Source organism: Heptranchias perlo, chromosome 21 (assembly GCF_035084215.1).
Source record: "Heptranchias perlo isolate sHepPer1 chromosome 21, sHepPer1.hap1, whole genome shotgun sequence".
Lineage (NCBI taxonomy): Eukaryota > Metazoa > Chordata > Chondrichthyes > Hexanchiformes > Hexanchidae > Heptranchias > Heptranchias perlo.
The window spans coordinates 43047897-43062017 of record NC_090345.1 but is presented as its reverse complement, the minus strand read 5'-3'; the positions used below and the strand labels follow the sequence as shown (position 1 = coordinate 43062017).

At 46.1% G+C, this 14121-nt stretch overlaps 1 protein-coding gene across 3 annotated transcripts in view; it reads right to left on the bottom strand.

Moving 5' to 3' along the window:
- LOC137340191 (protein bicaudal C homolog 1-like) overlaps positions 1-14121 on the bottom strand; it is a 255822-nt gene that overhangs the window by 58947 nt on the left and 182754 nt on the right. For all 3 annotated transcript variants that reach the window (XM_068002585.1, XM_068002586.1, XM_068002587.1), the window contains one exon: positions 1017-1096. In XM_068002585.1, coding sequence (XP_067858686.1) covers positions 1017-1096 — 80 coding nt within the window. The remainder of the gene's footprint in view (positions 1-1016; positions 1097-14121) is intronic.

The following is a 14121-nucleotide window of genomic DNA, read 5'->3' as shown; positions in this document are numbered from 1 at the left end:
GAGAGGGGGGGGGGCGAAGGAGAGGGGGGGGGGCGAAGGAGAGGGGGGGGCGAAGGAGAGGGGGGGGCGAAGGAGAGGGGGGGGGCGAAGGAGAGGGGGGGGCGAAGGAGAGGGGGGGGCGAAGGAGAGGGGGGGGCGAAGGAGAGGGGGGGGCGAAGGAGAGGGGGGGGCGAAGGAGAGGGGGGGGCGAAGGAGAGGGGGGGGCGAAGGAGAGGGGGGGGCGAAGGAGAGGGGGGGGCGAAGGAGAGGGGGGGGCGAAGGAGAGGGGGGGGCGAAGGAGAGGGGGGGGCGAAGGAGAGGGGGGGGGGCGAAGGAGAGGGGGGGGGCGAAGGAGAGGGGGGGGGCGAAGGAGAGGGGGGGGCGAAGGAGAGGGGGGGGGGGCGAAGGAGAGGGGGGGGGGCGAAGGAGAGGGGGGTGAAGGAGGAGGAGAGGAGGTGAATCCATGGCAGCCTTGTGCGTTCCCGGGAAGTTGCTTTGTGATGGCTCTGCGAGCCCCCGAGTACTTGAATTCCAACTGAAAGAAGATGCGTTCTTTGTTCTCTAAACTGCTGCCATTTTAGCATCATGAGTTTTAAATATAAACAACAGCTTGCATTTATATAGCACCTTTAATGTAGCAAAACGTCACACAGGAGTGTTATCAAACAATATTTGGCACTGAGCCACATAAGGTGACCAAAAGCTTGGTCAAAGAGGTAGGTTTTAAGGAGTGTCTTAAAGGAAGGAGACGGAGGTAGAAAATCGGAGAAATTTAGGGAAGGAATTCGAGCTTAAAAAGATACATAAAGATTAAAATTACATCATCCTCAAGAAATTGTCATGATTTAGCTGAAGGCAGTTTATGAATGACCTTGTCCATTATTTATTCATAAATCCATGACGCTAATATAATCTGGGGATCAATGTCGATGTGAAGCTCTTTGTATTGTTCCATCTCAGTAACTATACAGACACAGGGCCATCGCTAAGTGACAATACACATGAGGCAGCTGGAAAACCGTGACACTGCATCTTACCTTTGTGTCAAGGACGGACATGACTTTTTCTTTCGCTTCCTTCACATTTTCTTTCTTTCCGCCAACTTTAATGTGGGGATCTGTACAAGACAAAGGAAAAACAAAACATGAAAAACACACCATCTGCGTTTGAACTGAAGTGTGGAGCCGCAGACCCCTGCAAAGGCCCCAATCCAGGAAACTTGAGAGGATCGAACGAGAAACGGTTATTGAGTGGCCAACAGCCACAAGTTCAACATTGTTCTCCAGATGTGGGGATACTGCTTTGGGTCTCGAATTGTTGGGTACAACAGCTTGCATTTTATGAAGTCTTTCATGCCCCTGCTGGGACAGACTAGGTTGAGTGGGGATACAGAGGTGATAGAAATAAAAATAGAAAATGCTGAAAACACTCAGCGGATCAGGCAGCATCTGTGGAGAGAGAAACAGAGTTGAAGTTTCGGGTCGATGAGGGTGAGAGAGTAGACATGTTTCGAGAAGGCCACTGAAGGAGCAAGGTGGAGGGGGTTTCGGGAGGGAGTTCCAGGGAACACAGCTTAGTTGCCTGAAGGCCCTGCCATCGATGGCGGAGCAGCGGGGGAGGGGGGGATGCACAAGAGGCCAATGCCTGAGGACTGAAGGCTGGGCTTTAAGGCAGAAGCAGCTTGCAGGGATAAGGGGGAGGGGTGCAAAGCTGCGAAGGGATTTGTAAAGAAAAATCAAAGATGTTGAATTTAGTTTGAGGGCAATGAGACACCGCGAGGACAAGGGTGACAGGTGAATGGGACTTGGTGCAGCAGAGGACCTTGGTGATGGAACTGAGGTCGGGTTGGAGCTTGTGTTGGGTGGAACTTAGGGGAGGAGGGGCTGGCAGGGAAGGCATTACAGAAATTGAGTCTTGGGGTGTGCAGTTAAGGGTTTTAGTGGCAATAGGGGTAAGGAATGGACAGAAGCAGGTGATGTTGCGGAGGTGGCCTTGATGATGGGTAGGATATGGGATTTGAATGTGAACTCAAGGACATATAGTACACTGAGGTTGTGGACTATCTGGCACAGCCTAAGTGAGCGGTCAGGGAATTGGGCTCAACCATTTGCAGGTAACTGGAAACGAAGGATTCAGTCTTCCCTATCTTCAGCAGGAGAAAATTGTCTTATCCACGACGATTAGTCTGACCGAACGGAGACGATTTTTTTTTATTATTATTCGTTCACGGGATGTGGGCGTCGCTGGCAAGGCCAGCATTTATTGCCCATCCCTAATTGCCCTCGAGAAGGTGGTGGTGAGCTGCCTTCTTGAACCGCTGCAGTCCGTGTGGTGAAGGTTCTCCCACAGTGCTGTTAGGAAGGGAGTTCCAGGATTTTGACCCAGCGACAATGAAGGAACGGTGATATATTTCCAAGTCGGGATGGTGTGTGACATGGAGGGGAACATGCAGGTGGTGTTATCATAGAAGTTACAACATGGAAACAGGCCCTTCGGCCCAACATGTCCATGTCGCCCAGTTTATACCACTAAGCTAGTCCCAATTGCCTGCACTTGGCCCATATCCCTCGATACCCATCTTCCCCATGTAACTGTCCAAATGCTTTTTAAAAGACAAAATTGTACCCGCCTCTACTACTGCCTCTGGCAGCTCGTTCCAGACACTCACCACCCTTTGAGTGAAAAAATTGCCCCTCTGGATCCTTTTGTATCTCTCCCCTCTCACCTTAAATCTGTGCCCCCTCGTTATAGACTCCCCTACCTTTGGGAAAAGATTTTGACTATCGACCTTATCTATGCCCCTCATTATTTTATAGACTTCTATAAGATCACCCCTTAACCTCCTACTCTCCAAGGAATAAAGTCCCAGTCTGTCTAACCTCTCCCTGTAAGTCAAACCATCAAGTCCCGGTAGCATCCTAGTAAATCTTTTCTGCACTCTTTCTAGTTTAATAATATCCTTTCTATAATAGGGTGACCAGAACTGTACACAGTACTCCAAGTGTGGCCTCACCAATGCCCTGTACAACTTCAACAAGACATCCCAACTCCTGCATTCAATGTTCTGACCAATGAAACCAAGCATGCTGAATGCCTTCTTCACCACCCTATCCACCTGTGACTCCACTTTCAAGGAGCTATGAATCTGTACTCCCAGATCTCTTTGTTCTATAACTCTCCCCAACGCCCTACCATTAACGGAGTAGGTCCTGGCCCGATTCGATCTACCAAAATGCATCACCTCACATTTATCTAAATTAAACTCCATCTGCCATTCATCGGCCCACTGGCCCAATTTATCAAGATCCCGTTGCAATCCTAGATAACCTTCTTCACTGTCCACAATGCCACCAATCTTGGTGTCATCTGCAAACTTACTAACCATGCCTCCTAAATTCTCATCCAAATCATTAATATAAATAACAAATAACAGCGGACCCAGCACCGATCCCTGAGGCACACCGCTGGACACAGGCATCCAGTTTGAAAAACAACCCTCGACAACCACCCTCTGTCTTCTGTTGTCAAGCCAATTTTGTATCCAATTGGCTACCTCACCTTGGATCCCATGAGATTTAACCTTATGTAACAACCTACCATGCGGTACCTTGTCAAATGCTTTGCTGAAGTCCATGTAGACCACGTCTACTGCACAGCCCTCATCTATCTTCTTGGTTACCCCTTCAAAAAACTCAATCAAATTCGTGAGACATGATTTTCCTCTCACAAAACCATGCTGACTGTTCCTAATTAGTCCCTGCCTCTCCAAATGCCTGTAGATTCTGTCCCTCAGAATACCCTCTAACAACTTACCCACTACAGATGTCAGGCTCACTGGTCTGTAGTTCCCAGGCTTTTCCCTGCCGCCCTTCTTAAACAAAGGCACAACATTTGCTACCCTCCAATCTTCAGGCACCTCACCTGTAGCGGTGGATGATTCAAATATCTCTGTTGTTCCCATGTGCCTGCTGCTCTTGTCCTTCTAGGTGGTAGGGGTCGCGGGTTTGGGAGGTGCTGTCGAAGAAGCCTTGGCGAGTTGCTGCAGTGCATCCTGTGGATGGTACACACTGCAGCCACAGTGCGCCGGTGGTGAAGGGAGTGAATGTTTAGGGTGGTGGATGGGGTGCCAATCAAGTGGGCTGCTTTATTTTGGATGGTGTCGAGCTTCTTGAGTGTTGTTGGAGCTGCACTCATCCAAGCAAGTGGAGAGTATTCCATCACACTCCTGACTTGTGCCTTGTAGATGGTGGAAAGGCTTTGGGGAGTCAGAAGGTGAGTCACTCGCCGCAGTATACCCAGCCTCTGACCTGCTCTCGTAGCCACGGTATTTATATGGCTGGTCCAGTTAAGTTTCTGGTCAATGGTGACCCCCAGGATGTTGATGGTGGGGGATTCAGCGATGGTAATGCTGTTGAATGTCAAGGGGAGGTGGTTAGACTCTCTCTTGTTGGAGATGGTCATTGCCTGGCACTTATCTGGCATGAATGTTACTTGCCACTTATGAGCCCAAGCCTGGATGTTGTCCAGGTCTTGCTGCATGCGGGCTCGGACTGCTTCATTATTTGAGGGGTTGCGAATGGAACTGAACAATGTGCAGTCATCAGCAAACATCCCCATTTCTGACCTTATGATGGAGGGAAGGTCATTGATGAAGCAGCTGAAGATGGTTGAGCCTAGGACACTGCCCTGAGGAACTCCTGCAGCAATGTCCTGGGGCTGAGATGATTGGCCTCCAACAACCACTACCATCTTCCTTTGTGCTAGGTATGACTCCAGCCACTGGAGAGTTTTCCCCGATTCCCATTGACTTCAATTTTACTAGGGCTCCTTGGTGCCACACTCGGTCAAATGCTGCCTTGATGTCAAGGGCAGTCACTCTCACCTCACCTCTGGAATTCAGCTCTTTTGTCCATGTTTGGACCAAGGCTGTAATGAGGTCTGGAGCCGAGTGGTCCTGGCGGAACCCAAACTGAGCATCGGTGAGCAGGTTATTGGTGAGTAAGTGCCGCTTGATAGCACTGTCAATGACACCTTCCATCACTTTGCTGACGATTGAGAGTAGACTGATGGGGCGGTAATTGGCCGGATTGGATTTGTCCTGCTTTTTGTGGACAGGACATACCTGGGCAATTTTCCACATTGTCGGGTAGATGCCAGTGTTGGAACTGTACTGGAACAGCTTGGCTAGAGGCGCAGCTAGTTCTGGAGCACAAGTCTTCAGCACTACAGCTGGGATGTTGTCGGGGCCCATAGCCTTTGCTGTATCCAGTGCACTCAGCCGTTTCTTGATATCACGTGGAGTGAATCGAATTGGCCGAAGACTGGCTTCTGTGATGGTGGGGATATCGGGAGGAGGCTGAGATGGATCATCCACTCGGCACTTCTGGCTGAAGATGGTTGCAAACGCTTCAGCCTTGTCTTTTGCACTCACGTGCTGGACTCCGCCATCATTGAGGATTGTCGGATCGAGGCTGTGGTGAAAACGTAAAGTTGGGTTTCGTCTGTACGCATATAGAAGCTGACTCCAGAAGTGTGGGTGTCTATGAGGGGACCGTAAAACTTCCAAACTGCCAACTTCAAAATAGGGCCCAAACCACCTCCATCATAAGGTTAAAGGTCAGGACCAATTCAGCGAAAGGAAGCTTAAAAAGCACGTGCGCACGAAAGTCATTTTGCTACAGGTAGGTAGTGAGGAACAGGATATCGGGAAGACAAGTCAGCAATGGAAGGATGTGCCTGGTTTATTTTGGTCGTTACATGGCTCAGCAGCAAATGGACATGTTGGACGAATTTTTCCTCCGCAACTCCCAGCGTCAGCACAGTGGGACCCCCAGCCCATGGCAGGCTCCCAGCAGGATTCCCGGCTGCATCAAGGAGCCCTCCTAAGGAGAGGGTAGGAAATGGCTGCTGTAGGACTCAGGGGCTGACCGCAGCAGAGTGAGGCCGGCTCCCTCTGGCCCTCAGCCGGAGAAATACTTTTTCTTTCAATTTCAAAAATCCCCGGCAGATTGATTACACATCCTTGCGGGAGGAGAGGGGATTTGAATGTTAAATTCCTCTCTAGCCACATAGCAATACTGTACATTAGGAATGCACAGATGTTCCTAGCATCTCGTGCAATGTTGTCCAATACAAATTGCTGACTAGCCACAGGTGTTGCTATGGCGACACCATTTTAGCCACATGCACTATTTTTTAGTCGAAAATGCCTTACACACAATACAGATAAATATACTTCACAGGTGTATACTTACTTAACATCTACCACCATGCAGCAACCAAGGAAGTAAAAACTCACAACGATTAAAAAACACTCGCTAACTCTGCTTGACATCTTACCATTATACCAACAAACGCACAAAAAGGTTAAAGTTCACATGAATACGCCGTTCAAATATGAGAATTGAGACAGTGTCGGTTATTCATTTTTTAAATTTACTGATCAGAAATGCAATTAGCCACATGTGGCTAGTGACTAACGTAATGGACAACTGATCCAGCGCGGTCTTGGCGTTAGAGGGGAAATATGTTCCTATCATTCATGCATCATTTGAACACTCCTGTCCATGTCTGATGTCTGCTGTCACTTCCAGCAGGAAATCCCGGAAGTGGTGGCTCGGAGTCAGCAGTCCAATATTCTCGGGGACCCCAGGAAACCAGAGTATCTCCTGAGGAACTTCTGCCCCAAGATTCTTGTGCTGCTACAGTACAGGCCAGGTTAGTGAAACTCGATCGCTCATCTGTACAAGCCTTTGGGAGCATTTTAACGTTGTAAAAACCTTGGCAATGCACATGGACTAGGGTAACATTATCTGCTGCCAGCACTTCCTGTGGCAAGGCCTTGCTGTTAATGGAATGTCCCTCACGGAAATCTTTGTGCAGGAAATTGCCAGAAATCACAGACTATCAATGTGTTTACACATCACATTCTGGAGAAGAATTATGGAAAACAAATCATTCAACATGAATCAAGATACCAGAGATGTGCTAATACTGTACAGTAACATTCTCTGTGTGCAATTATACACACACGAGCTCCTACATTTAGAAAACCAAATGATTTCACAAGGTTCAGATGAGGAAGGCTCGTCTGCCTCCATGTCCAGACCTACACTTCCACTAATCTCAGTAGCCTATTGGCTCTTGAGTAATTAAGCTCCTCACCCTGCACTACACCACCTGGAGTCTATACCAAGTGTAGATTATTCCATGGACAATCCAAAATTTGTTTTACACCAGTTTGAACCCACGCCCCCTTGTGCTACTATCATGGCTTAGTTTGAAGGAGAGCTATAAGGCCCCTCCTCAGTCATCTCTCTTCGAGCCTAAAGAGTCCCAGTATCTCCTCATAACTCAATCCTCTGATGCTGGCGATCAGGCTCGGTTGCTTTTCTCTGCACCGCCCCCACAGCTTGAACATTTCTCATGTCTTGGTGACCAATACTCGATACAGTAATCATGGTGCATTCTTCTGGCCAGGGTCTTGTACAGTTCCACTATGACAACCTCTGACTTATACTCTACTAACTCATCAACACACTTCAACACTCAGTTTGTTCTGTTGACTTAACACATTCAGTGTGGGGTTCGCCAACATCATACATCTCTTTCAACCTCACCGTTAGCTGGATCTACAACGTTCAAAGAGTCTACTTAGCACAATTTTTCTTCTGATGTGCACGTATATATGCAGTAAATTTTACCTGCCATTGTTCTATCCATTTAAAGATTGCATCTGACTCCCTTTGGAGATCCATGGCTCCTCCCTCAAATTACTTTCCCCCCACCCTAGTTTGGTACTGTCGGCAAACTTAACTAATTTGCACTAAGTTTCTGCATCCAAGCTGTTGATGCAAGTTAGAAACAGTAGTGGGACCAGCTCCAATCCCCAGGGAGCCGCACTCAGTACTCCCACCCCCCACCAATCCTACTCCAACATCACTTCCCTATCAAGAAGTCACTACTTTCTATCCTTCAGCAACTTTCCAACCCATTTCTAGACCTTGAATTTCCATTGCTCCAAACTAATGCAGCAGCATTTCGCAAAAATCTTTGTCAAAGGCTCTCCTGGAGGTCCAGATACACCACGATAAAAGGTAACCAGTAGATTTAAGAGGGAGCTGCATAGTCATGTGGCAAGAATATTAAAGTTGAGGGATATAGGTGGTGGTTTCTCTCTTGGGTTTATGAACTCTGGGGCCTGGGACTCGTCTCTTCCAATCCTCCATGTTGCTAATCCACTTAGAAAGTCCTGGAAAAAAGTCAATGGACCTGGTCAGGCAGAATCTTCCCCTTCTGAAGCCACGCTGGCCGGAGTTTGATAAATTATTATTGTACATGTGGCCTTCAAGTTTGCTCCCGAGATTGGTTCCTATTCAGTTACCTGCCACTGGTGCAAGATTAATGGGTCAGTAGTCTCCCCGATTAGAGTTGGCTCATTCTTTCCTTGAATTCTTAATTCTCGACAATATCTTAATTATTAAGAGGCCTCCTCGTATCGATAGTCATTTCAGGTTTCTCAATAATATTCCAGTGTGAAGTGTGCATGCAGCACGATCTCGGCCCGAAGGGAAGTTTTACAAGCCTGGCATTTCATTAACAAAAGAATAATGCTCATGTCCGATTTTGGATGCGTGGATCCTAATCTCTGCATGGGCGTTCTGTGGGGGATGTGCTTACATTAGTATTTAACTGATGAACTAAGGTACATGGGTCTTTTTTTGGCCTATTCCTTGGTTATGATGATACTGGAGTAAATGACTGAACATGTACTTGAGCTGATATAAAGAAATACTAGCTTAATCTCTATAATTTCCCTAATTTGTTCCCAGTGTGCTGTCAAGGGTACAAGTACTGGCAATGAATAAGCTGTTCAATCTTCCAATGCACTGAGGCAAGTTGACTTGAGCTGCTGCCTTCTACTCTTTAACAACCTAATGTGACCTTCATCGATGGTATGGCCCAGTCAGAACAGTAGAGGCTGAATCAGACCTGGGGAAATGGGGATAGCAACACCAACCCCCTGACCTGTTGGATCTAAGAGAGCCTGAAAACCTGAAGTCTACTGGAATCTTTACAGCAACACTGGTTTTCAATAAGTTTCAGAACAATTTTTTTGGCCATCTTTCAGGAACTGTCAAAGTGGCCCTCCCCCACCCCCACCATCTCAACAAGTTTATCCAGTGCGTAGCTTAGCAACACAGACCACGAAAACCCCAGGTCTGATCCCTGGTCTGTGCTCAGTAAGGATTTGAGCAGTCAAAGGCTCAAGAGACAATTAGGTGCCGTTGTAGAGAACAGAGATTGAGGATATGAGGAAACTGCAGGTAGTTCTGGCTGATCCATGAAAAAGTTCAGGCTCGTTGGCCTTTTCCTGTCCCCAAAACGTTCTCAGAAGGTGATCTCAGAGGAATTGCAGCAGCACAACGGACTAGACATTGACCTTCAACCTCCGAGACCCGAGTTCAAATCAAGCCTAGATTGAAGGAATGAAAGTCTTCTCTTGTCTGCTAGCTGTAAGGGCCCTGTGAGAGGTGAGTTTGGACAGTCTCAGTCCAGTTCCTAGTGGGCATGGGCCTACATCACAAAACTGTCCCTGATTTGGCACGAGTTGGCAGTATCAGTCACAGAGGTCATAGGTCAGCTGGTGTGAAAAATGGAAAGAATGTCACACTGATAGGTGCAATAGTTGGTTAAACAAGCAGCTGGTTAACTGGTTTACGAGCAGCTGGTTAAATAAGCAGCTGGATAACAAGCAGCCTCTTCTGGCTTTCCAAAAATCAAACTCTCGCAGCAAAGCTCCTTTAAATGGCGTTTAGGATGCAATACCACCCTTTGCTGTAGCATAGTCCATATATGTTTCTCAGTGCTCGGTGTAAACTCTCAGCACTGGCAAGTCTGGGCAAAAGCCAGACACTTCTTCAATGTTATTTATAATCATATTTTCGAAGAAAAATACAAATATAGTAAAAGGAATTATTGCAAGATATATATATGCTTTTAGCAGTAGTCGCTAACTGTAGACTTTTTAGGTGCCACTGAATGACGGGGTTATTTTCATTGATCAACAAAGCAGAGGCAAGATTAAAGGACGATTGCTACTTGTTTTATACAGTCTGCTCATCCGAATTCAAAGTCCCTGCATTCAAATTATCTGATAATTGAAATGTTTTGGCACTTAATTCCCACTTTGCTGCGTTGTTCACCTTGCTTTGTTCAAATGATTGGATAATTCCATTTCTCAGCACAAGAACCAACTTTGAATTATCAGGAGTAGATGGTAATGGAATTGAACGGCTGCTGCATTAATGAAAAAACCTTCCTACGTGACTTGTTCAAGGACCAATTTTGAGTGAGATCATATTTAAATGATGGCGAATGCAGCTTTACAACAGATGAAGTACTGTGTTGTAAACTACTCTAATTATATTGACCAGACTGAATCTCAAAGTACCCTTAGGCATCTGGTTATTATTAATGGCAAGTCGAGTACTTGAAAACAGCTTTGTTTATGCCTTTGTGCACTTGTTGCTATGACAACGAAATGTGAAATGCTAGCTGATTTCCTGTGGTGCTGCCCATGGGTAGCCTGGGGTCTGCTCCATTGCTATGAAGTTGATGATGTGGTATTTAACCTGGTCTGTCCCTTTAAGCTCACTGCTTAGGTCATCCCTGTGGGGAAGTGATCTCAGTGATCTGAGTTGATTTGGAGGCTAATTGTTGAAGAACGTTTTCGTAAATTGAAGCCGCTCGTAAATTGCTTGCTGCTGTCCTTGCGGAGAAGCCAGGTTATCAAGATCGGGTCAAACCAGCAGGAAACGACTGGCTTGCTTTTCTTTTAACACTTTGAGGTGCAACGTCTGAAACGTGACACATATATATCACCTGTGGCACTGTTCATACTGGGTCAGAGGTCACTCTGTTGCAATGGGATGCTGGGCTGAAAAGATTTGGAAAAAAGCTTTTAAAAGACAGTAGACTGTTTTTTGATTGGTTCCTTGAAAATCCATATACAGCTGGACAGACAGATATTGGGCCAGAATTTACTGTAAAAATAATGGTGTGTGAGAACCGTTATTAATGTGCAAATCGGCCAGTAATTTGTAGCGAGGAAGAGATATCCCATGAATCGCAACAAATTGCTGGACGTTTTCCACCAGTCCTCCGTTAGCGGCATCTCATCCTTAACAACCCTGCCCCCGCCCCACAGTGAGTTTCATGAAGTTGCTGCATTCACACATTAATTGCCCATAAAACTTAAGAATGAATTTTAATTTTTCCTTTTTTACCAATCATCACTGAAACAGCATTTAGTGAGTGTTACTGGGGTTCATTTCAAGAGGAATACAATTCAAAAGCAGAGAAGTTATATTAAACTTATACTGAACCTTGGTTAAACCACACTTGGAGTACTGTGCACAGTTCTGGTCTCTATATTATAAAAAGGATATAGAAGCACTGAAGAAAGTACAATAAAGATTTACAAGGATGATACCAGAACTGAGGGGGCACAACTATCTGGAAAGGTTGAACAGGCTGGGGCTCTCTTTCCTCTAGAGGCTAAAGGGTGACCTGATAGAGGTCTTTAAGATTATGAAATGGTTTGATAGGGTAGATGTAGAGAAGATATTTCCACTTGTGGGGGAGACCATAACTAGGGGTCATAAATACAAGATAGTCACTAATAAATCCAATAAGGAATTCAGGAGAAACTTCTTTACTCAAAGGGTAGTGAGATTGTGGAACTCGTTACCACATGGAGTGTTTGAGGCAAATAGCATTTAAGGGGAAACTAGATAAGTACATGAGGGAGAAAGTAATAGAAGGATATGTTGATAGGGTGAGATGAAGGGGAGGAGACTCAAACACCAGCATAGACCTGTTGGGCCGAATGGCCTGTTTCTGTGCTATAAAATTCGATGTAATTTTATGCTCAAGTAGACAGGATTTTTATTCAGAACCCCCCTCCGAACTTGAACAACATACAGTCCTTTCAGAATTTCCACTATTTATATTAATCATTTTTTCCTGAGGTAAATAACAAAAGAAAGCCAAATGGTGTAACATTTTAGAATACATTGATTAAACAATCTGATGAAAAATTAAAACGTTAATGTTTCCATGTTGCCAGACCAACCATCCATGTTTCACACGTCCACTTGCCCCAATATGCAGATGAAAATCAGCGATGCTCTTAGCTCTACCACTCTGTCACTCTCAGCACTACCCGAGCACCACTCCCCTCTCCTTACTGCTGCCGCTGTCAGTGATGGCGCACTGCTGTTCTCTGAGCGGGAATTCTTATGATTTTGCAAGATCATGAATTCTAACCCATAGCAGCAGCTACATTCAATCCACTGGAACAGCAGCAGGTAGGAGCCAAAACTGCTGAGTTTGGGAGGGTGGGGGGGGGGGGGGGGAAAGAGAAGGGAGGCAGGCAGGCGACTGCCAACATTAAATGGGGTGCTTTGGGGAAACGGTGCCAAAATGAAATGGGGTGGGGATGGTGCGAGAGAAAACTGCAAGTAGGAACTAGAGCAGAGGGAGATGATTTCCTGTTTGAACTGTGTGGGAAGTGAACTAGAGTGGAGGGGGTGAGGAAAGCATCACTATGCAAACTGGGATGGGATGGAGCGACAAAGTGAAGACTGCTGCCTCCGTGAACTGGGGTGGGATGGAGGAATGAAGAGCAGATCGTCTCTGTGTCACTGTGATAACTTGGAAATAATTGAACATTCAGATTTAGCAATAGAAAAGACCAAGACATATCCACAATTTCTCTGCAACAATTGAGGGACAATTGCTACAATCTTCCGCGATACCAATGATGGAATGTTGCGTTCACCTGCAGCTCAAGTTCTGTCCCACTGCACTCTCAGTGTAACTACACACCACATGCCTACTTTCAGGGCTTTATCGGCTATTGCTAGTTTTCCAGGTAGGCATGTATTCTAATCCTATCCTCACCCAATACGTGCACTCTACAGTGAATCCACTGGACAGAAATCAGGAGCGGGAACTCTTGGCATTTTTCTTCATCCTTCTCCCGGGAAACCTTGGCAACAGTAGCACCACCCCCACCTCCTCGTGACCATCTGACAGAGATCAGTTAACGACACATATTCTCTCCCCTCCCCCATATTGAAGTCCCTCATCCTTCACAACTTAATCTCTCTTGTATTCTCGAATTAAAGTACAAATCAGCACACACTATACAGTCTCATTCACCAAAGTACTGTGGAGGTCTGCTTCACTGAAAATGAGATAAAGGACGTTTGATAAAGAGCACACTGGTCACGGTGTAACCACAAGCGATCATTACACAGAGTGTCCCGGAGGAGCTAGCTGGATCTCCCGTGCCTGCGTGGTATCTGCAGTGCAGGTCCGTACCAGGTACCATTTTAGTTCAGCCCATCTGTCAAACAGCTGCCGCACAAAAGTTCAGGCGTCACGCAAAGTCACTAACACAATTGTGCTTTCAAAGTCTCCAATTATAACTTTCGAAAAAGAGACTGCAAAATAATCTTTAACTCACTCTGCTGGCCAAGCTTAGAAATTGCCCAACTATTCTCAACTCACAGTGCCAGCATTAAACAGAAAGCAATATTCAGTGCACAGCATTTAGTGAAACTTGAGCACTTCTACTGGGAAACATTATTTTTCATTAAAAATAAGCTGCTCCCATCAAATGTACATATTTTGAAGAAAAAAAATAGGGTGAGAACCAACAGAAAAAAAACTCAGTATGAAGACACACTAACGCCTCAGATTATAGCAAACTTATACAATTTAGTATCACCTCATCACTACTCATTTCTTAACTTGTTCCTTCCAGTTTGGGGTTTTTTGTGCACTCTGGGCCTTGGCCCTTTGCCTGGGTCTCTATCGCCAAACGAAGTCATAGAAAAAGCACAATGATCTGATATGTGAAACAGCGAGGGGGAAGATGGTCTTAGACTTTGTGAAAGGTGCCCCAAGGAATAAGGTGCTAGATTGGGGGGAATGAATGGGGGAAGTAAGAGTTCCACAGTTTTGAGATCCTGTGAAAGAATGAGTTAGCACAGGAAAAACATGATGGTTTTGACTTCGACACAGTGAGGCAAAGAGGTGTGTTGGGCGGCATATTTACAACTTACGATGGGA